This window comes from Talpa occidentalis, unplaced genomic scaffold (genome assembly GCF_014898055.3).
Source record: "Talpa occidentalis isolate TD23 unplaced genomic scaffold, MPIMG_talOcc4v2.1 talOcc4.14, whole genome shotgun sequence".
NCBI lineage: Eukaryota > Metazoa > Chordata > Mammalia > Eulipotyphla > Talpidae > Talpa > Talpa occidentalis.
In genome coordinates this window covers 35,394,798-35,419,198 of record NW_023601433.1, presented here as the reverse complement: position 1 = coordinate 35,419,198, position 24,401 = coordinate 35,394,798, and the positions used below count along the sequence as shown (strand labels likewise).

The 24,401-nt window shown below is 33.6% G+C and overlaps 1 protein-coding gene across 12 annotated transcripts in view; it reads left to right on the top strand.

The window, feature by feature from the left end:
• CEP170 (centrosomal protein 170) overlaps positions 1 to 24,401 on the top strand; it is a 136,739-nt gene that overhangs the window by 89,052 nt on the left and 23,286 nt on the right. For 10 of the 12 annotated variants that reach the window (XM_054694936.1, XM_054694933.1, XM_054694929.1 and 7 more), the window contains 3 exons: positions 5,587 to 5,713; positions 9,126 to 10,949; positions 17,733 to 17,967. In XM_054694936.1, coding sequence (XP_054550911.1) covers positions 5,587 to 5,713; positions 9,126 to 10,949; positions 17,733 to 17,967 — 2,186 coding nt within the window. The remainder of the gene's footprint in view (positions 1 to 5,586; positions 5,714 to 9,125; positions 10,950 to 17,732; positions 17,968 to 24,401) is intronic. The other 2 variants (XM_054694935.1, XM_054694931.1) reach the window with 1 other exon arrangement.

Here is a 24,401-nt window from a genome sequence, read left to right as displayed (position 1 = left end):
TTTCTTCTTTGACCTGGGAGTTCTTCAGAAATACTTTGTTTAGTCTCTGCATGTTTTGTTTTATGCCAAATGCTTATTGTGGCTAGTGTCTCACTCTATACCCTGGTGATCAGAGAGGATGCTTGATATTTCTATTTTGATTTATTTTCTGAAATGTATTTTGTGTCCCAGCATATGTTCTATTCTTGCATATGCTCCATGTGTACTTTGGAAGAATTTGTATTCATTTCTTTGGGGATAGAAGGCTCTGTTAAGTCCTTCTGGTCCAGCACTTCACTTAAAACTTTTATTTACTTGTTAATTTTATTCTAGATGATCCAGCCCTTTACGTCAGAAAATAATTGTCTTTGGGCCTCCCCTGGTGGCTCAGCGATTGAGCACTGGGCTGCGAGGCTGCCTGCAGCCTCTGCAGCACCGGTTCGATCCCCGGCCGCCAACGAGGGTCCCACATGGTGCTCAGACCTCTCCTGCTGTCCACTGCTCCCTCAGCAGTGTATTTCGTCAGTCTGTCTGTTCTGCTCCCCGCTCTGGCTCTGGTGAATTCTCTCACCCTCCCGAGCTTCTGACTGTACCCAGTGCTTGTATAAATAAATAAATAAATCTTTTAAAAAAAGAAAAAGAAAAAGAAAATAAATGTCTTTTTGTCAGTGTTGTTTTAAGTCTTTTAATAGTTGCTTTATGTAACTAGGTGACCCTGTGTTAGGTACATTGATATTAATGACAGTTATAGCTTCTTGATGAATTTACCCTTGATGATTATGTAGTGTTTATCTTTGTCCTTGTTTACCTTTTTTTGGCTCCAGTATGCATCTTGTTTTGTTTCAGTTTTTTTGGTTTTAAATGTGTTTCAGTGTATACACTGTAAACAATATATGGATCACTGAGACTTTTTTACCCAATTTTTCATTCTGTGCCTTTTAATTGGTGAGTTCAGACCATTCACATTTAAGGTGATTATTGATATTTGGGAGTTATTTACTACCATTTTGTATTCTGTTTTGTTTTTGTTTGTTTGTTTGTTTGTTTGTTTGTTTGTTTTTGCCCATTGGTTTCTCTCTTCTTTTTCACTTGCCTTGCTTTCCCTACTGATTCTCTCTGTTTCTTCATTTCTTCTTCATTGTGCCTCTGATCTAGATTTTTGGTTGGTGATTACCACGTGTCTTATACCAAATTTATTATTTCCCAAAAAGTCCCTTATGAGCTGGTGCTTAACTAATTCTCCCTTTTCTTTCTACTCTTTAGTGTTTTGTTGTTGGCTCATAATAGTCATTATTATACTTCCAGTTTTGTTTACCTGTGTCACTTTGCTAGGGGTTTTTGTCTCATATTTTTTCTTTAGCTGAAAAACTCCATTCAGTCTTTCTTGTAGAACAGATCTCTTGGTAAACTCCATTAGTTATCTTTGTCTGGAAAGGCCTTTATTTCACCTTCATATGTGAATGATTGTTTTGCAGAATAGAATATTATTGGCTGGCAGTTCTTCTCTGTTAGGACTGGGAACACTCATTCTATCTCTTCTTGTTTGGAGGATGACTGGAGTGAAAATCTAATTTGTACTCCTTTGCAATTTATCTTTTTTTCTTTCCGATTGCCTGTAGTATTTTTTCTTTATTTTTGTTTTTGATAATTTAACAATCACGTGCCTTGGTGCAAGTCAATTTACGTTTAGAAATGTTGGTGTCCTTTCTGCTTCTTGTAAATTCTTTCTAATTTCATTCTTTAGGTTCAAGAATTTCTCAGCTATTATTTCTTGAATAGAGTCTTTGCTACCCTCTCTTAACTTTCTGGAATACCCACTATCCTTACTTTTCTTCTTCTAGTTGAGTATGATATTCCTCATAGAGGTTTCTTCTTTTTTCTTGAATATTGTTTGTTCTTTCTTGTTGGGTGATTTGTACATTTGAGTCTTCTATTTCTAAAATTTTGTCTTTGTCTATTTTAATTTTATTTACAATGCCTTTTATATTTGTCTTTATTTCATTCAGTCTCCTTTTGTGTTCTTTCATATCTTTAGTCTCATATCTTTAGCGAAGAACTCTTTTTGTTCCTGGATCTCTTTTCTTTTCTGATATCTTGTGCCTGCCTATCTGCCTTTCACTGACCTTCCAATAAATAATTCATTTAGCATTTTTAATATTGTTGTTTTAATGTCTTTGCTAGGTTATCAGTTTCTGTGTACTTTATATGTCATCTTATTTTTTCATCTTTTTTTCAGATGTTCTTTTTTTCCCTGGCACTTGTGTCACCTTATTTGCTTTTTTTGTAATTGGGGTGCTACAGGCTTTTTGTTTGTTTCTATTCTTTGTTTGCCATAGTACGAGGTGGGGACAGATGTGGAGACTGGAGCTTAAATACTCAGTTTTGTTGAGGAGGGAGAGTGGCTACATGCTAGTAGATCACCTCTGCCTCCCCTCTTCTTTCTCCAAAGCAACCTCTGCTCAGTGCTTCAGTTATCAAACTTCTTGCTCAAACTTCTTGCTGTCCCATTGCATGGTAGATCCTTTTGACCAAGCTTATGTCTTCTGGCAAGGAGGGCTGGGCATGGTCCACAGGGCTCAAGCTTTTAGACTTAGTTTGCCATTTACTGTCAACCACCATCACTGTATGTGAGGGATCTGGCCTGCAAGCCCTGCCACTTGCCCCTTTGATTTTTTTCCCAAAGGGAGTGGTGATATTTTCCGCTTCTGTTAGAATTCTGACCAAGTCCTGCAAGACTCCTCCTGAAATCTCTTTCTTTTCTTTCTGCTAGGAGGGAGGTGGGAGGAACTTTCTTGCACCAGTATATAACCCCAGTGATTGGGCTGCTCCTGTGCCCACAGGTGTCCCACTGGTGAAATTCATCATGCCCCATGGCCATCTCTGAGCCTGCTCTGTGGGCTGGTGTATCTACTTTCCCCATTACCTCCTTCCCCTCCTTCCCTGCAGAAGCCAGCAACCTTGGTATTAGTCTTCTGTGGGAAAGTCAAGCAACAAATTAATCTTCCTTTGAGCAAATAGTATTTTTATTTTATAGTTGTTTTTTAGGGGTGAAGGTAATCCAAACCTTCCTACTTTGGCCATGTTGTGAGTGGAGTCACTTCAATCCATATTCTTATCTTCAGTTTTCTCAGATATACAAATAGTATTTTGATATAATCCATTTATGAGGAGACTTTTATAAAGTATGTAAAAGCACCCTATGTAGTAATTGTCTGAGATTTATGTACTCAATAATTATTTATATGAAAAGATAATATAATTCATTGGACACTGATATGCCAAAAATAAATGTAAAAAATAAGTATTAATTATAATTTATTCAGATAAGAGCTCTCATTTTTAAAAATATCTATTTATTTATGCATACAAGAGCTGGGGTACAGACCAGAGACACGGGGGTGAGAGGATTCACCAGAGACAGAGTGGGAAACAGAACAGGCAGGCTGACTGAAACACATTGCTGAGGGGAGCAGCGGGTGAGACAGGAGAGGTCTGTTTTGCCATATGGGTTGCTCCCTGGCTGGCTGGGAATTGAACTCGTGCTGCAGAGGCTTCGGATTGCTTCATAGTGTGGTGCTTAACCCCTTGTGCCACCAGGGAGGCCCTAAGAGCTCTCATTTAATGGAAGTTTTCTGTGTGCCATTTTACAGATGAGGAAACTTAAGTTAATGTAGAGGTTAACTTGGCCAAGGTCCTAAACTATGACTTGTTTAGCCAGAATTTGAACCATAATAAGCAACCTTGATTTCTTAAGTGAGTCTCTTGTCATTATATTGTACTGCCTCTCATGAAAAAAGTTAATTTAAAATATACAAATAGTAAATAAGTATGAAATGTTTAATAAAATCTTAAGATATTAAATAAAGCCAAATATAAATAATATGTTAACACTTGCATGACATTTAAATCAAATATTTTTACATACAGGTAAATACATCTATATATTTGTTTATTAATTTTAAAGTTGCCCCATTATGTTTTTTTCCTGAAAACAATTATTGCATTGTATCTTCCTTTTATCTCCTTGTTTATATCTGGTTTCTAATAATTAATTTTCATATTAAAAACAAGTGATACTTATTTTAGGCAATATTTTGGTATTCTGTTTAATGTAGAATGGTCATGGTAAAGGTGAACTTACCAGACTACCTCCTCTCTTTATACCATATATGCATGTCAAGTAAAAGGCCAGTATATACCTGCCTTTAAAGAAGTCACCTTAAACAGATCTTTAGAACAATCTTCAGAGATTGGTTCTACATAATTGTGTGTCAATGTAAACCACTCTGTTGGTATTCCTACCATGGTGTGGATGCTTAGAAATGTGGGCAGCTACCATAAAATCTTGAATAGAAAATCCAGGATTCAACAGGTTTTGGTGTCTTTAAGCTTCACTGTGTGTACCTCATTATGTACAAGTACTACTTTAACCTATCTTTCTTGAAATAATATAACTTACAGTGTGTATCAAACATTTATTCATAATCTAGCTTGTCATCATTCCTACAATAAATCTGACACTTAAAAATTGTTTTGAACCTGAAAAATATGATTGTGAATTGTGGCTAAAAAATAGGATGTGGAGTGGGAAAACAGGGGACACAATGGAATATGCTGGACAGCTGAGGATACGTTGGTAGTGGGTGTGGTATTGTGACATGTATATGAAGAAGTGTGATATGCCTTTGATTCATATACAATGAAATAACCACTATAATTCAATTAAAATAATAAGTAAATAAATTTTAAAAATTGTTTTGAATAATTCAAATAAATTTTTGTTCATTTGCTTTCCATTCCTTTCTAGTAGTTGTTTCAAATTCAATATTAAGCCTTGCTTAGATTTTTAGTGAGGAAACAATTTTTTCTATAGTCCCTAGATCTTCCATATTAAATGCCTAGATTACTCGTGGGGGGTCTTAAGAAATACCAATATATGTCCGTAAGTCTATGGAACATCATAACTTAAATTCCATTTCATACTTCGCTGTAAGGGTTCAAAGAACATAGATCTAAATATGGGTAGGTGTAGTCTCAGACTGTTTAGAGAAAATATCTTAAAGATGGAGTGATTTCTAGCTCCTGGAAATAGTAAGGTATTAAAGAAAGAAGTCGAAAATTATGGGTTTATTTTTGAAATCCCTGAAGAATTGAGCTGACAGATTTAATACTCCTTGATACTCTGGAACTTCTCTGATTCCTAGAAATATACTAGCTTGGGGCTAGACCTTTAGATTTGTTGTTCACAGAATAGAGTAAACTAACTCTACTGTCTTAGCTGCAAACTGTGATAATATACCTAAGTTTATCTAGCTCCAAGAGTTTATTTTAATATCATTGTTATTATTTAATCAGTAGAGAAATTTATACGCTATTATAGTGACAATAAAATATAGTTAAAAGAGCCATCTAGAGAATCTTCATTATTATGTATTTAATATGTATGTGGGAAATTTAATAAATGATATTATAGTAATGTGAAGTTCATATGTTTCTTCATTTGGTAGGATAACATTACTAAACAGAATTCTTTTTCATGATAATCCGATTTCACCAGATTATATTAGCTCATTCTCTTCATTTTTCTCCTGTATTTTCTTCCTTTAGGAAGGTACATCTTCATCTGGAAACAAACGTTGGGTTTCACAGTGGGCTAGTTTGGCTGCTAATCACACAAAGCATGATCAAGAAGAAAGGATAATGGAATTGTCTGTAACCGTTCCCTTAGAGAATGGTATTTTTCTTCTTTCTTTCTTTGGGTTTTTTTTTTTTTAGGAGTCACACATCAGTTTTTTAAAAGCAAGCTAAATCTATACATTGAGAAGAATTAAACTTAAATAATTATTCATATATTCTTATGTTTATTCTACATTATGAGTTGATTTTCACAAATAATGTATATCATTAAAATGTAACACTAACGAAAGATCTTTTATAGACTTCTTTTGTGACTCACACATCAGTTCCTTAAAAACAGGCTATATCTGTACAGTGAGAAGAATTAAGTAAACATTCATTTTCTCATGCTTATTCTGTATATATGATTTGATTTCCACTATTAATGCATATATCTTCAAAATATAGCCCTAACAAAAGTTAGCCCTAACAGCCCTAACAGGAGTTAGAGGAAATAATTTGCAAATGAACACACATATATACACAAATGTATATACATATATATGAATTTTCATGTATAACATATATAAATGAAAATTTAATCATAGGCAAAACACTATTATAAATTATCCCATTCATTAGCACAACAAATGTCAAAGTACCATTTTATGCCATACATTCGATGAAAAAAATTTGCTTAATGCATACTTAATACATTTTATGCAAATCTGTGTAATATGATTTTTATTGCCTTTTAATTATATTTCTGTGAATTCAAAAAGTTTAAAAAGTGAAATTATGGTCCTAATTTTTTAATGTTTTATTTTATATAATTCTTATATCATTTTTTCATTTTTACACAATGTATGCATTTTCATTTTGGTTATAGTCCCCATATAATTGCACCCCCCCCTTATTTTGACCCTAATCCTTCCTCTCCCCGCTTCCCTCTACTCCCACCCATAGTGTGTCTCTGGTTTATAGTTGCTTGTTGATTTTGATTTTTACTTTGTAATTATTTTATTATTTGATTCTGTTAGTTACATTTATAATTAAAAATAAAATCCTCAAGGAAAATTTGCACATGACTTAATCTATGTTCTTAATTTTGTTATTGGAAATGGAAACATTTTGTCTCTGGCTTTGTGGCATCTCAAAAATCGAGGTTAGGTATTGTGTAATATCAGCAAGTAATGGAGCAGTATACACAGCAATTTACTATATAAAAACTTACCATTTATCATAGAAATTTGAAGTAATTGACAGTATTAACAAATTTTTTGGAAAGATAAAGTGATTTGCAGATTGAATCACATGAATTGGTCACTGAGAAACAAAGAAATCATACAGGGTTCAGATAAATTTACCAAAAAATGTATTCTAAAATTATAAAGTATTAGCTGTGGAAGAAAATTTCTACCCTTGATATAAAAAAATAATACACCACCTAGCCTTCATCATTATTGTTTCATCATGTTCTAAAGAATTTATTTAGATAAACTGCTAAATTTACTTAAATCCTAAAATCTTCTTGTTAAATAGTCATTGAGCATGTATGTGTTAGAAGCAAGACATGTAGAATGCTTAAAAAAAAAAACCAGTAACAGAAAATCAATATTTTAACTGCTTCAAGTAGCACTAAGGAGAGAAGATATATAAATATAAGATTACTAGTTGCTAAATTAAAGCTAAATCAGTAAGTTTAATAGGTATGTTCCTGTATATCCATTGTGTTGTTAGGTAATTTAAATGCTAAACTTTTATTTATTTATTTTTTTTTAAAAGATTTATTTATTTATTTATACAAGCACTGGGTAATAGTCAGAAGCGCGGGAGGGTGAGAGAATTCACCAGAGCCAGAGCGGGGAGCAGAGCAGGCAGAAGGACCGAAGTACACTGCTGAGGGGAGCAGCGGGCGGCAGGAGAGGTCTGCGCGCCATGTGGGACCCTCCTCCGGTGGCCGGGGAGCAGCCGGGGATCGAACCGGCGCCGCAGAGGCCGCGGGCAGCTTCGCAACCCAGCGCTCAACCGCTGCGCCACTGGGGAGGCCCTAAATGCTAAACTTTTAGAATTAAAAAAGCAACAAAAGACCCACAGAAGATATATCTAATCTCTTTTTCCACTTAGTCACCAAATATTAGAATGAGGTATATGTTAATTTATATTTCCTTACAAAGGTATATCCCTTTTCTAAGAAATAGATTCCACTCTCATTAATCTATATTCAATTAGCCTATATTCATTCATTGGCTTCCTGTCATTCTTTCAGGTAGATGATAATGCTTATTAAAAAGCAAGTGTATTATTCTTAACTATGTAATTGAAAGTGTAGCAAATAATTGGTGTTTATTATGCATTCTTTGTGCAATTCTGTAATCTAGTTAGAGTCTGTTTTCTTGAACAGATGTTTGAAGATGGGATAAAACTTAAACGCAAGAATGAACACAATGAAATTCCCTGTCATAAACACTAAAAGAAAGAGAACAATAGGGCCTCCCTGGTGGTACAGGGGTTAAAGTCCCAGTGCTATCAAGCTTTAGCCAGCCACTGGGGCATGAGTTCGATCCCCAGCCAGGGAACTGACCCATATGGCACAGCAGACCTCTCCTGTCTCGCCCGCTGCTCCCTTCAGGAGTGTATTTCAGTAGATCTACCTTTCTGCTCCCTACTCTGTCACTTGTGACTCTTCTCACCCCCGCACCTCTGACCTACACCCCAGTTCTTATATGCATAAATAAAAATAAATCTTTAAAAAAATAAATGAAAGAGAATAAGAAATGTAAATTGAAAATGAGATAACCCTAATTTTCATCTCATGCCATTTGTTTTCTAGACACTTCTCTTAGTAATCTGTTCATTTGTGTGGCTTAGCCTTGTTCTTTTTAAATTACTTTGTCACACTGCTGACTTATTTGGAATTTTACTTTATACTTAAGCCATTTCTTAACATAAACTTTTAAAATATATATAATATTTTGCCAACAAAATTGCTTTTTGTGTATCAACTGATGTGGTCATGTGATTTATCTTCTGCCTATTTATATGGATTAAAATGATCAGTATTTGAAAATTGAACCAGTTTTGCATTCTTAGAGTAAATCACACTTGGTCATGGTATAATTCTCAATATATTGCTGGATTCTACTTCCTATTTCCTCTTTGGAGAAGGGTTTTGTAAATTCTTCTGCCCATTTCTTGACTGGATTGTTAACTTTGTTTTTATTGAGTCATGTGAGTCCTTTGTATATCTTTGTGATCAGTCCCTTATCAGTTGTATACAGTGCAAAGATTTTTTTCCCAATCAGGATCAGAGGGACGGAGGAAGGGAGGAACACAGGGAACTGTGGCTATGGTGCACAGGTGCATTGATGGGAACTACAACTGGGGGAGAAGCAAATATTGATTAAAAATGAATAATGATGTAAAAAATATATAAATAAAAAGAAAAAAATTTAAAAAAATAAAATATATATAATATTGTTTTTATTTTTTTCCCCAATAAATTCCTTCCTTGTGGTTTTATTTTATAGATGCAGATATCAGTGAATCTGGCATTTCAGTGAGAAGTACTGGCTCAACAACTTCTCTGGCTAGTCAGAGTGAGAGAAGGAGGAGAACCCTTCCCCAGCTTCCAAATGAAGAAAAATCTCTTGAGAGCTTCAGAGCAAAGGTTCTTACACAGAGGTCAGAGATAGGAGAAAAACAGGATACAGAACTTCAGGAGAAAGAAGCACCTACACAGGCATACCAAAAAGAGACCCAAGATGCTGACAGATCACTGAATAAAGTGAACAGGGCAGTGAATGGTGAGGCTTCCAAAACTGGAGTAGATAATAAAACCCAGCTTAATTTAGGCAGTTCTGAAAAGGAGAAAAATGACACTGATAAGGAAGCTTCTTTGGTAAAGCAAGCATTAACTAAACTTCAGCAAGAACAGAAGGAGCAAGCGCAATGGACACCTACTAAATTATCTTCTTCAAAAAATATTGCAGGTCAGATAGATAAATGTAGGGAGGAATCTTTTAAACAAGAGTCACAACCACAAGAAAAAACTTCAGGACATTCAACAAGTAAAGGAGAAAGGGTAATACAAAATGAGAGCAAGCGAAGAAAAGCTGAGGAAATTCTGAAAAGTCAAACTTCCAAGGTAGGAGACAAGAAAGAAGCTTCCAAGTCATTAGTGCGACAAGGAAGCTTCACCATAGAAAAACCTAGCCCAAACATACCCATAGAACTTATTCCTCATATAAATAAGCAGACTTCTTCTACACCTGCTTCATTAGCATTAGCATCTGCCAGCAGACTACGAGAAAGAAGTGACTCCATGGATACTGATTCTAGTATGGACACAACTCTCATTCTAAAAGATACTGAAGCAGTAATGGCTTTCTTAGAAGCTAAGCTGCGTGAAGATAATAAAACTGATGAAGGCCCAGATACTCCCAGCTATAATAGAGACAACTCCATTTCACCGGAATCTGACGTGGATACAGCTAGTACAATTAGTCTCGTTACTGGGGAGACTGAAAGAAAGTCAACCCAAAAGCGAAAAAGTTTCACTACTCTCTATAAAGATAGGTGTTCCACAGGTTCTCCTTCCAAAGATGTCACAAAATCATCCTCTTCAGGTGCTAGGGAGAAAATAGAAAAGAAAACAAAAAGTCGTTCCACAGATATAGGGTCAAGGGCAGATGGTCGTAAATTTGTGCAATCTGGTGGAAGAATAAGACAGCCTTCAGTAGATTTAACAGATGATGACCAAACCTCTAGTGTACCTCATTCTGCTATCTCTGATATTATGTCATCTGATCAGGAAGCATACTCTTCTAAATCTCATGGAAGAACTCCACTTACCTCAACTGATGAGCATGCACATTCTAAACTGGAAGGAAGTAAAACAACTAAATCTAAGACTTCTCCTGTAGCACCTGGTTCATCCAGTAAATCAACCACTCTTCCAAGGCCACGACCTACCAGGACTTCACTCTTGCGTAGAGCACGACTTGGTGAAGCTTCAGACAGTGAACTCGCTGATGCTGACAAAGCATCTGTTGCTTCTGAAGTCTCCACAACAAGTTCCACATCAAAACCTCCCACAGGAAGGCGTAATATCTCTAGGATTGATTTATTGGCTCAGCCTCGTAGAACAAGACTTGGCTCATTATCAGCTCGCAGTGACTCTGAAGCAACAATCTCTAGAAGTAGTGCCTCTTCACGAAATGCAGAAGCCATAATTAGAAGTGGAGCCAGATTAGTACCTTCAGATAAATTTACTCCTAGGCTTAGAGCTAACAGTATCTCTCGACTATCAGACTCCAAGGTCAAAAGTATGACCTCAGCACATGGCTCTCCAGGTAAATTGGATCCAGACTTTTTATAATATTAGTATATTTCTTTTATGTTTTCAGATTCCCTTTTTAAATATATGGTTTTCTAATATTGCTTCCAAAATTGAAAGGTTATATTTCAAAGGTTTTTTACCTACAAAAATTATTTTATTTAAGCTTTTAAAATGGAAAATTCAGAAGTTATGCACATTTCCAATTAATGTCCTGAGGCAAATTAGTTATTTCAAAATTAGAAGTATGTTAAACAAATCAGTTCAACTTTAATTAGCTAGCTGGTGAATTATTAGAATTTATGTGTTATAATTAGAAGTTAATACTGTGCATGTTAAAGGATGTGTTTTAACTTTTGAATAGTCTCATAATTCAAAGCCTTTATCATCTGAAGTAAAATAAATAAATTTATATTTTACCTTTTTTCCCCCATTTTGAAACACTTCATATACTTCTAACAGTTAAAAGTATATTAGGTAAATATTAATCTTTATTTCAGTGGAAGAAGATGGATTCGTGAGACAATCACTAGTCACAGATCAGTCATACCGGGCTGTAGAAATTTACTGGTGATGAACATTATCTCATAAAATGCTGTTCCATCATTTAACAACTATAGTAATTAGCTGGCATTAAATATAATAATTACAGAACCATTTTCTCCCCACCAGAATTTAAATACTTCTGGCATGTACTTCACATTCAGAGCTAAAGCCAGTAAGATAAATATTGCTGTATACTCTATAAACATAGTCTCATTACTTCATAATCACCCTCATATGTGGGTGTGGCTGAAAATGCCAGTGGGGGGAAGGGGTAGACCAGGAGTTAATACATTTGAAGATTTATTATTGTCAGCAAGCATCTAAGAGCTCTACGTCCTCAATTAAGAGTGAAAGAAATAGAGTTGGTACGCAGTCTTTACCTTTTATTTTTACGTATACCACAATATAGCCTGCAAGACCAAAAATTAATAGTATTTTGCATATGTATTTTTAAACTTTTTTATCCTCCTCTTCACTACTACTGTTCTCCACTCCAGTCACATTTCTGTCTTTCTCCTGTTCAGTGGGTAAGATGATGATGGTCATAACTGTGATAGGAGTGAATGTAAGCTGAAGATACATAGCATTTAATCATGATTCCAAAAAGAATAGGGGACATTTTCTCTAATACTCCCCATCACGCAGTCTTTACCTTTTATTTTTACATATACCACAATGTAGCCTGCAAGACCAAAAATTAATAGTATTTTGCATATGTATTTTTAAACTTTTTTATCCTCCTCTTCACTAATACTGTTCTCCACTCCAGTCACATTTCTGTCTTTCTCCTGTTCAGTGGGTAAGATGATGATGGTCATAACTGTGATAGGAGTGAATGTAAGCTGAAGATACATAGCATTTAATCATGATTCCAAAAAGAATAGGGGACATTTTCTCTAATACTCCCCATCACGCAGTCTTTACCTTTTATTTTTACATATACCACAATGTAGCCTGCAAGACCAAAAATTAATAGTATTTTGCATATGTATTTTTAAACTTTTTTATCCTCCTCTTCACTACTACTGTTCTCCACTCCAGTCACATTTCTGTCTTTCTCCTGTTCAGTGGGTAAGATGATGATGGTCATAACTGTGATAGGAGTGAATGTAAGCTGAAGATACATAGCATTTTATCATGATTCCAAAAAGAATAGGGGACACTTTCTCTAATACTCCCCATCACTTTGGTTGGTCATTGATGGATTTATTGCCCAGTATTCTAAAACTTATTACTATATTTTGGGTTATATTTACCCATTGTTGTTATCCTGTTGTCCTTTATGACTTTACCTCTTTAATTCATATTTCCTTGGTGCCACATCTTCAGTGTGTATTCTGGCAAATTTCTTCTGCCCTGTCACTTGTTTTGTTACCTCATCTCTAAGTATATAAAAGTGCTTAAGTAGTCTATCTTAATATAAGCTGTGTGTTACCAAGTAGCATGGAACAATTCTTTCTGTAATGACTCTTAACATATGAGTAATCTGGCTTTATTCCTCAGTGGTTAACATAAGGGAATTATTCTAGATAAAAACCAAATATAACTACATCAACAATTCTAAAAAGTTGTTATATGTCTTTAAAGATAAATTGTATTTTCTTCTTTTCTGGATACAGAATTTGATAAATTGCAAATCTCTAAGAATGTCCCAAAAGAACTTGAATTGTTAAATGAAATCCCCTCGGGCAAATTGAGGTACATGATTTTGGCCTTTGTAATACTTAATAACATTATATTAAATATTTAGAATCATTGAATTTAAAAGCTGGAAGGGTTATTTAGTTTAGTGAACAAGGCCAAGAGACAAAATAACCTGCCCTGGTCACATGCTATGGTAAAGACAGGATGAGAATCCAAAGCTTTAAATTGCCAGCGTGTTGCTTTTCTACCACATCTAGTCTAGCTCTGAGAATTAGCCTCTATTTGTACGCAAGCTTCCCAAGGGCAGCTAGAAACTACTGAATTTATCATCAGTAATGTGTACAAAGCACATACATAATTTAAAGATTTTGGTATTATTCAACTGTTATCTTTTCATTCTGATCTGCACCAACTTCAGGTTCTCTATCCCATCTTATGAGCCTAAAACCACATTGTAATCCAGGAAAAACCACATTGTAATCAAGGATTGTATTCTCTTACGATGTCCATTTTATGGTATTCTGCCATTTCTAGAAAGACAATTGCCAGCATCTTTCAGACACTAGTAACATACTGAAATAATTACATAGCATAGGTAGTTTCAAAAAAGCTTAATTTTTTTTTTGTTTAGCTAATTGAGGAATCTTTTATATTATGACTTTTCTACTTTTGATAGTTACAGTATCTTGAATGCAAAAAAAAAAAAAAGAGGGCAAAAGGCCTCTCTTTGGTCTTATTGAAGACCTTATTTCAAAAGGTTTTGAAATAAGACATTCAAACTAAGTACTCTGAATTGTCAAGATAAAGCATTATCATTATATTTTAAGTGCACATTATAAAAAATAGAACATCTTGGTACCATCATTAGACTTATTTTTAGATTGTTTGCTTTCCCTGTTTTATTCTAATCCTCAGAATTAACAGATGTAAGAGTTAAATGTTGGGCATGCATGATTTGAGTTATTTGTTCATCTAGAAAAAAGACCAATACAGAGAATTGTCATGGATTTTTCCCTCCTAATTATCTTATTGCTACATGCTCATAATATAAATGTAAAACTTATTTGTGGTTTAATTTCCCATGAAAATATTCTTATATAAGGTGTGAAGAAACCTTGCTTATTTTCTGAAATATATTTATTGCATCTGTACATGTTGATGTCCTTTAATGGCAAAGAGTTTTGGTTGACATTAAAAAAAAAAAATCTAAGAATTCACAGATAATATGATCCTAATAACTTTTCCCCTTTTAAATTCTTTACATCATGGGTACTGTGTTTATTAGTGGTTTACTATTTTCCACAAGAGGGAGAGCTACATAATTTTATAACTAAAATAGGCATTATAATATCACAAATTATTTTCAGTTAGCTACAAAATTAAGCCCATCTGAGAACTTTCTATAATTTTATGTGCCATCTAGTATTTTCGCCAACAAAGAAGACTTCTACAGATTAGAATTTCAGATACTGTCAATGTAAATTTTCAATTTAATGATATACCTGAAAATGCCTTAATAGTACTAATATATGAAATAAACCTAATGATAAATTTAATTCTATAAATGATTTTAACTAAACAGAATAAACTCTAGGGAAGATGCAAAATTTTTTTTCACAGAAATTACAAAAATTATCATTTTGAGAAATTGAAGATATCTTTTTTAAAAATTAGTCTAATTGGAAATGTAGAAAGCAGAGACTTTGTAACATTTAATTGTAGCAGTTGGAGTAACAAGGAATGAGTTTTCGAATCTGGGAAGTCAGTAGACCTGGCTTAAACTTTACACAAAGCAAAACCTCTCTTGGCCTGTCCCAACCTGTTTCTTCTTGGTAAATTGAAGAATTTAGATTATCCAGTGTCTAAGATCATTATGTTCGAAAATTCTATTAAAAACACTGATTTGAAGTTTCTTCTGCAGTAACTGGCAGATTATAGGGACTTTTCTTCAGATAAAATGTATAGCTTCTATGCTCAGAAGCAAAGATTAAGAAAACAAATAGCATTGAGAGACCTTTGAAATAACAGGTTGCCAGTTCTGACATTACACTCCCTTTCCTTTTAATTTGTCTGAACTCTACTCTTTGTTGTTACACAGTCTAAATGTCATTCAGAGGTAACTTCAGTTCTGCTTCATAGACACTGCATATGATATACTTTCCATTGGTAAAGATAATCCTTAATTATTTGAATACTTATTAATCATATTTCCATATCTCTGCTATACTCTACTTATTTTATCTATCATTTGTCCTCTATCTTAAAAGAACAAGCCTGGAAGTAAAACCACTACCTTTCAGTTTTTAAAATAAGCTTTATTCTTTGAATGTTTTTCTTTTTAAAGATTTTAGTAGAAACTTTACTATTCTTATCTGGTTTCTAGTTAGACCTGTAAAAATAGGTGGAAAGTTTATGAATTTCTTTTGAAAAGGAATTTTTGTCTTTGTTTTTTCCTAAATATTTCTGATTTCAAGACTACTAAAATTAATATGATTCTACTTATATGTTGTCACCTGTTACTGGGCATACATTAGTAACACTTGGTTCTTAATTTATCATATGCTTTCATGTACTCTGCTGCTTATAAAATATATCAACCATTGATGCCATTCTTTCTCAATTAACTACTTAGTTCCATATACTTGCTTATATTTTTATAACTTTTTCAGTTTATTCAAATCTTACTAGTTTTGTTTTCTTGTTAAATAATTTTTACTTATCAGTATAGTTACTAGGTTTCCAAATCAAAAATCAGGAAATTTAATCTAACAAATGATCCTTTTCTTATTTATGAAATTGCCTTCCATAGGTGGGAAAGTAAATACTTAGCATTAAATGAAATGCCTTTATTGAAAAGTACAGATTTTTTTTGGCCATATTTCTGTATTTAATAGTTTTCTAATTGACTTGCTTATCTCTGTTTTCTCAACTCTCTTTACTATTGTTCCTAAACTTGCCTAGAAATGAGTAAATCTGTACAATGGCAATGTATTTTCTATGCTAATGAAATACAATGTTAATTTATTTAACACCCTCTTCAATAACCCTTTTAAGTAATTACCTAGAATTCTGTATATGTATTTGTGTACATTTACAGAAAGCTGTGTAGTATCTGCATATCTTCATTTTCTCATACCCATAAGAATGTTAGTCAAAGTAAATGGGTAGATTGATTTGTGACATATTCCTGATTACTGATTACTCTGTTTCTTAAGCCAACTGTAGTGACAAGGTATATCAGTTTTATCTACATGCCAACTGGGCCTTGATAGAGCCGTGGCAAAAATGCACTTAGGATAAGAAACTACAGGAAGGTTACAAAGATCTGGTGGGGTAGGATGAAGGAATTCTAAACTTTACCAGCCTAAGGAGTTTAGGTCTCACTTTCTGTTTTAAAAGTTGGAGAGGTGGGAAGAGAGGAAGAGAAGGATCTCAGTATTAACAATAATTGGAACTCAGAACACATACTAAGATTTTGTCATTTTAATCGCCAAAATAATCTCATTTTTAAAAATAGATTTTTACTAATTTGGGTAGAGCAAATGGTCAATATTCAGGAATTCAATTATTCAAGAAAATGTGTGGAAAATTTCTAGTTAGACTCTGCTAAGTATAAGGTATACATTAGTATATTAAACAGGTACAGCTCCTGTGAAGTTTACCATGAATTAGCTGTTATTTCCCTTTGTTGCCACTATTTATGCTTCTTGGCTTAATTGTATGATTCTCATTTTAACAGTTGTAGTGTGAAGTATCTGCATTAACTTCAGATTTTTCAAATATGTCAGCAGTACCATTTTTCAATGTCTCTACTAACCTTAAATAAGAAAGTGATTGCCACTTTCTTTAATGTGGCTATTCATAGTATTTTCTGTGCCTGAAATGTCAATGGTTGTGAGAATTGCTTGTTGGAGTTTTGGTCCTTGTAGTTTTTCTGCCATTGTCTATTTTCACCATATGCTTTCAGTGTCAAAACAGCAGAAAGTTGTACTGAAGATGCTTTGTTGTGTTTTTACCATGTAAAAAGATTTTTTCCAATCATAGCATAACAGGATGTTGAATGACGAGGTAATGTCTTTTTCCTGCCATAAAAACATAATTTCCACAGTAGGAATTCTGCACATTTGTATGTTGGGAAAAGAGGGCTTTTATCATTTCCATGTTGAAACTCCATTTGGCATGAGGAAATCTTTTCCCATATTTTTATTTTTGTTATTGTTGTCATTTTTTATAAAATACATATCTTCACTCAAGTGAGAAATACTTGCAATGGAAAAGTTCCCTAGTTAAACATTTATAAATAACAGCTAGAGCTTGCTTAGTTGTTTATCATTAGTGGATTTTTCATCTGAATGCTTATTCACCATACTACAAAAGAATACAATCTTTTGATTATTTTAATTATTCATTGTTTTAATTCACCAAAGTATAATATTTATATGTTTAACAAATAGTAGACTTGAACAGTTTTTGTGAGATTATGTGTATGTCAGTTATGGAAAATTGTGTTGTGTGTGCTCTCACAGTGTTTTTGAAATCATGATTTTTATTTTTATCTCCTCTAAAAGATAAAATAATAATTCTTTTTTTAATAATTAAACTAATTTAGTAAATTCAAGATGGAGGCGCTTTCCTACTGATTATGCTTCCACCTCAGAAGATGAATTTGGATCAAACCGTAATTCCCCTAAACATACTCGTCTACGTACTTCTCCAGCCCTGAAAACGACTCGATTGCAGAGCTCTGGGTCAGCAATGCCTACTAGTTCTTCATTCAAGCACCGGATAAAAGAGCAGGAAGACTACATCCGAGATTGGACAGCTCATCGAGAAGAGATAGCCAGGTTGGTTTATTGAGATTATCTTTAATAATTGAAATTTTTTTTGCAATGTTTCAACCTGATAACAAAGTTTAACTTTTGTTAACTTTAGTTCCATGAATTTAGTTTTGTAGGTAATGCTTCTCTCCATCCATTCTTTCCCTTTTGTACTTTTAATGTCAGTGCTACTACTATGGAGTTATTTCAGTTACTGTCCCCCTTTTCTTATTCTAGTAGAGCTGCTGATAAATTCATATACTTTTTGAAAGATTGTCAGTGTCAGCGTTACTTGATTAGGAATCGTGCAGCTAAATATTATTTTACCTTCCAAGGAAGTAACAGTATACTTGTTAGAGATATGTTTTAATGTTCTCTGGGGAGAATTAGAGTAAGTAGATTTTTACAAACTCAATTAGGAGTTCAGTAAGTATTTAGTTCAATTCCTTGATAACTAAATCAAAATACAATTATTTTGAGTATTAAATGTTTATTATAGTCTTTAGATTGTACACAGGTTTCCCTGCTATCCAAAAGTAGAACATTCCCATTTGCTATGATTTGGTAAGTTATTTTGGGTGTCTGGGAAGACTATTACTATCAGTTTGTATGGAAAAATTTTCAGGCATTTTTAAGGACCACAAAATAGCGTGCCAAATCATACCAAATAAGATGTGCTACATTCAGATTGTAGGGGAGACCTGTAATAAAAATTCCACATATGTGATTTTTATTTGATATCTTGTTGTGGTTGAAAACTAAAGAGAAGCTGTATACTTAAACATATGCTACAGTAGTCGAAATATAAGTTCTTTGATAAGTTTGTAAGTTATTAAATTTTGTGGATGTATCCCATATCTTACCTTTTTATATTACATACGTGCTAAAATTATTTCTGCCTTTTTAAAGACCCGAATCTTCAAATTTTATACTTAGCACATTATTAAAGAACTTTTAAAAAAAAAGACAATAAGCTTTTACCATAATTTCATGTTTTATCTTTTTACTCTTGACTTGTGAACTGTATTTATTCAGGCTCATTAGTTTTATGTTTAGGTTTTGTCTTAAATAACTTTTCAGTTGTAATTGCTTTGGTTTAAAATTCTTAGAGAACATGACATTGTTTTGCTTAGACATTTTCATTTTTCGATACAAGTGGCATTATTATGAGAAGAATTATTGAAGCGTTGTAAGCCAGTTCTACTTAGAGGAAGGACATGTATGTGCTTTGGGATCCATGATTTGTTGATATTATGAACTCACAAAATGTTTGTAGTAAGAGAATCTTGACCTATTTTTTAATTCATGTGGGAACTGTTAGAAACAGCAGATTTGTTCTTGTCCCATTTTGCCTTTCCTCATGAAGGAGATGTCCTGCTGCACAAGGTCAAGTGGAATCTGAGGGAAACTAGAGATTGTATCGGCTTCCCTTTGGTTGTTCTCCTCTCAAACTCTTTACCCTAAACTAGAATGACGACACACCCTCTGAGCCAAACCCATTTCCCTGCCCCCAAACAGAAAAGAGTTGTAACACAAAGGAGCAAGTGAAGAGGAATTGTATGTTATATTTTTGCATTTCATTATTTTATGTGTATTTAATTATAACATTTTGTTATCTGTAACACATTTTATTATCTATAAAATCTAAGACTAGGTCTTTTAAGACTAGGTCATTTAACCATGATTTTATGCCTTTAAATTTGCCATAACACTGCTAATAAAACTTACTTCTGGGATTTTAATTTTTCAAGGTACATTTTTAAACCATTTATCTCAAAACCAGGGATGAGTTTTTTTATTCAATTTTTATTTTTTAAGGAACTAAAAATGGGGAGGGTTTGATAATGTGGAAGAAAGTTGATGTTGGTATTTTATGTTCCTTATGTGTTGCTTAACATGCGAATTTATTTTAAAATAACTGAATCACAAACTATATAGAAAGTAAGAAATAGTTTTATTTCTTTAAACAGCTACCACCATCATTTAGGAAAACTCAATCTGAGATCAAATAGTTTTTGAAGAGTTAATGGGTAGAGATATTTTTATTTAAAAGTATAATGGTCATTTTAATTTATTACAAAATGTTTTATGCTTTGGCATATTCTTTTTGTTTAGGAGTTGGAGCTTATATCACTTACCAACACTTTGTAAATCTACACACAATATTCTTTTACTTGCATTGAAACTTATGGCACAAAAACAAGGTTTATTTAATATAAAGTCTATAAGCAAATATAGTATATTTGACCTTTCAGTTGGAAATGGAACCCTTTTTTGCAATTACCTCTGATAAATGTGCTTTTTGTAGCTCCTGCCTCTGTTTCTTTTTGACTTATTTTTAGCTGAAGTAATATTGGGATACCTCCATTCGTTAATACCACCATAGTGTACCCACTGCCAACTTACCCATATTCTACTACCACAGACTATTGTCCTTCCTTCCCTCCTTGTTCTTTATTACAACATAGATGCAGATTTCCTTCTAGTAAAAGTTTGATGAATTATACTGGTTTTATGAATTTTAGGTTAAGCAAAGTTAACACCACCACCTTTACCTTTATAGGTGACCAAATAAAAATATATTTAACCTAAAAATTACACTGGAAGTTTATATAATTTCCACTTGAATCAAAACACACTTAAATATACTCAGTATTTTGGATTCTTTATTACATATAATTTATAACATTAAATTTTTTGATAGAGATTTCTAGTTAACAAATATTTTGTTTCAAGACTTATTCAGTCCATTATAGATATGTTAGATGTAAGCATTAATTAATTTATAAAGACTCTCATATTTTACTCGAATGTTTACTGAAAGTGTTGTTTGCAAAGGTAATATACTTTTGCAGGGTGTGTATAGTCCTGCAGTTTTCTTTTGGATCAAATTTATGTTATATACATTGTGTAAATAATTCCTGTATACATAATATAGTGTTTAGGTTGAGTGGATTGTGGAGGTGAATTACACATGTCCTCAAAAAGTTCAGAGTCAAAAAAAGGAAACAAGATGTATATAAATGATATAAAGCGGAGATATAAAGGGTTTATCCAAGTATGAAGGTATGCTCCAGTTTAAGACTTGACAGTATGTAGTTAATGGATGACCAAATTGAACCAAAGTTTTGCACAAAGCCTGCAACATAAAAAAAGACTCCAGCTAAGGACTGTGCATATTACTTTATGTGCTTTGAAGCTTAGAAGTTTTTTTAAAAAAACAAAACAAAACAGAAAAATAACTCTAAATGTATACTAAAGGGAGGTAACTCTGAAAAAAAATGTATAGAATTGTTTGGAAGAGATGAGAGCCTAGAGAAAGATTAATGATTGTTCCAAAATTTAATATGCAAGGAATTTGAAGAGCTGAGACATGTGTTAGTGAGGGTACAAATGTGATCAAACCCCTCAAGATGAGGAGGAATACAATACAACATTTGATGATTCCCAGAATGGTAAGGCAAAATTTAAAATGATTGCACAACTGTTCTAATGAATAAGGACCATAAGAGACAAAGAGAAAGACGGTGACAAGTTCTGGATTTGTGAGGTACTTATAGGACACCCATGTGACAAAAAGTCTAGCAGACAGCTGAACAATGACTCTTCAACATAGGAAGCTGATGAGAGCTAGAATCATAGTTTTGGAAATCACATTATGAGGAAATTCTTGAAGCTATAGCAGTAGATGATATTGCCAGGAAATGGTAAGTGAACTGAGAGAATAGTGCTGAATGCTGAGGAATACCTAAATTATAAAGATGCAGTATTGTCAAACTGCTGGGAGCATGGACTCTAGAATCATACCTAGGTTCAAACCCAGGTCTACCAAAGGTCCGTATGACCCTGCACAAGTTAAGTAACTGTTATTTAGTGACCTTTTATGTCAAATGGACTTCATAACCATGCCAACTTTAATGCATGCTTTTAACCTACTGCTTGATATTTAGTAAACTACTGATGTTAGTTATAACAGTTTTATTTTGTGTGAGTGTGATTAAAGCCAGCTTGATTTAGAGGCCAGAATAAATGGTGTGGGTTTCTTTATCATCTATTAAGTAATATAATGAAACATACCTACCCACTGCATTTATTTTAGTTTGAAAGTCTATTAATTGCAATATAATTAAAAGATATACCACATTGGGAATGTGGGTAGAAGTGAGCTTTGATAATACTAAAGTATTTTTTATTTTGGAGATAAGGCTATGGAGATAAAACTTACTTTATCAAGGAGTAAGGCTCAGTTAGTTTTATTTTATTGGTTCAAAATAGCTTAATTGGTTCAAAATACCTTTATTTTATTTTATTAGTTCAAAATAACTTGAGTCTATATCCAACTTGTTTTTTTTTAATAATAAATTTTATTTTTATATTCCCCATACAATTACAACCCTCCCATTCTGACCCCAATCCCTCCCCTCCTGCCCCCCAACCCCCAAAAAGTGTCTCTGGTTCATAGTTTTTTGTTGATTTTGATTTTCACTTTCTTATAGTTATTCATTTTCCTGGTCCCTTATTTAAGTTTTCTAGATTCCTGCTATGAGTGAGACCATCCGGTATTTTTCTTTTTCTTTCTGGCTTATTTCGCTGAGCATGATCCCTTCCAGCGCCATCCATGCTGCTGCAAATTGCATGTGTTTATCTTTTTTGAATGCTGAGTAATATTCCATGGTATACATATATACCACATCTTCTTGATCCAGTCATCAATTTTTGGGCATTTGGGCTGTTTCCAAAGCTTAGCTATTGTAAATAGTGCTGCTATAAACATAGGGGTGCAGGTGTTCTTTGGAATTGATGTTTCTGTGTCCTTTGGGTAAATACCTAGGAGTGGATTTGCTGGATCATATGGAAGCTCTATGTTTAGTAGGTCCAGAAATCTCCACACAGCTCTCCATAGTGGTTGGACCAGTTTGCACTCCCACCAACAGTGCAGAAGACTTCCTTTTTCTCCACACCCTTGCCAACATTTGTTGTTGCTAGTTTTTTTTAATATGTGCCATTCTCACTGGTGTAAGATGGTATCTCATGGTAGTTTTGATTTGCATTTCCCTGATTACAAGTGATGTTGAACATTTTTTCATATGCCCGTTGGCGATTTGCATTTCCTCTTCAGAGAAGTTTCTTTTTAGCTCTTCTACCCATTTTTTGACAGGATTGTTTGCTTTGTTGTTGTTGAGTCTCATCAGCTCTTTGTAGATTTTTTGTGATCAGTCCTTTATTGTTAGTGTTGTGTGCAAAAATGTTCTCCCAGTTGGTGGGGTTTCTCTTTGTTTTTGTTATTGTCTCTTTTGCTGTGCAGAAGCTCTTTAATTTGATGTAGTCCCAGCTGTTTATCTTTGCCTTCACTATCACTGCTTTGGGTGATGTGTCTGTAAAGATGTTTTTGATGTGCATATCCCGTAGTGCTTCGCCTATATTTCCTAATATGTATTTTATGGTTTCAGGTCTTATGTCTAGTTCTTTAATCCATTTTGAGTTGATTTTTGTGTATGGTGTGAGGTAGTGGTCAAGCTTCATTCTTTTGCATGTAGCGACCCAGTTTTCCCAGCACCATTTATTGAATAAACTTTCTTTGCTCCAATGCATAGTCTTTGCTCCTTTGTCAAAGATCAGTTGACCATAAATCTGTGGGTTTATTTCTGGATTTTCTATTCGATTCCATTGGTCTGTGTGTCTGTTCTTGTTCCAATACCATGCAGTTTTGATGATTATGGCTTTGTAGTATAGTTTGAAGTCTGGGAGTGTGATGCCTCCATTCCCTTCTTTTTTTTTCAGGAGAGCTTTGGCTATTTGGGTTTTTTTGTGATTCCATATGAATTTCATCAATAATTGTTCTATTTCTTTGAAGAATGCCATTGAGATTTTTATTGGAATAGGATTGAATCTGTATATTGCTTTTGGTAGGATGGCCATTTTAATAATGTTTATTCTTCCAATCCATGACCAGGGGATGTCTTTCCATTTCTTTGTGTCTTCTTCAATTTCTTTTAACAGTGTTTTATAGTTTTCTTTGTATAGGTCCTTTACCTCTTTTGTTAGATTTATTCCCAAATATTTGATTTTTTTTGTTTCGATAATAAAAGGGATGGTTTTTTTTAATTTCTTCTTCTTCAGATTTATTGTTTGTGTATAGGAAGACTACTGACTTTTGCGTGTTGATTTTGTATCCTGCCACTTTACTGAACTGATTGATGAGTTGAATTAGTTTTTCTGTGGACTTTTTGGGGTTCTCTATGTATATTATCATATCATCTGCAAATAGTGATAGTTTGACTTCTTCTTTTCCTATTTGGATTCCTTGTATGTCTTTCTCTTGTCTTATTGCTCTGGCTAGGACTTCCAGTATTATATTGAAAAGTAGTGGTGAGAGCGGACATCCTTGTCTTGTTCCAGATCTTAATGGAATTGCTTTTAGCTTTTCACCATTAAGAATGATACTGGCTGTTGGCTTGTCA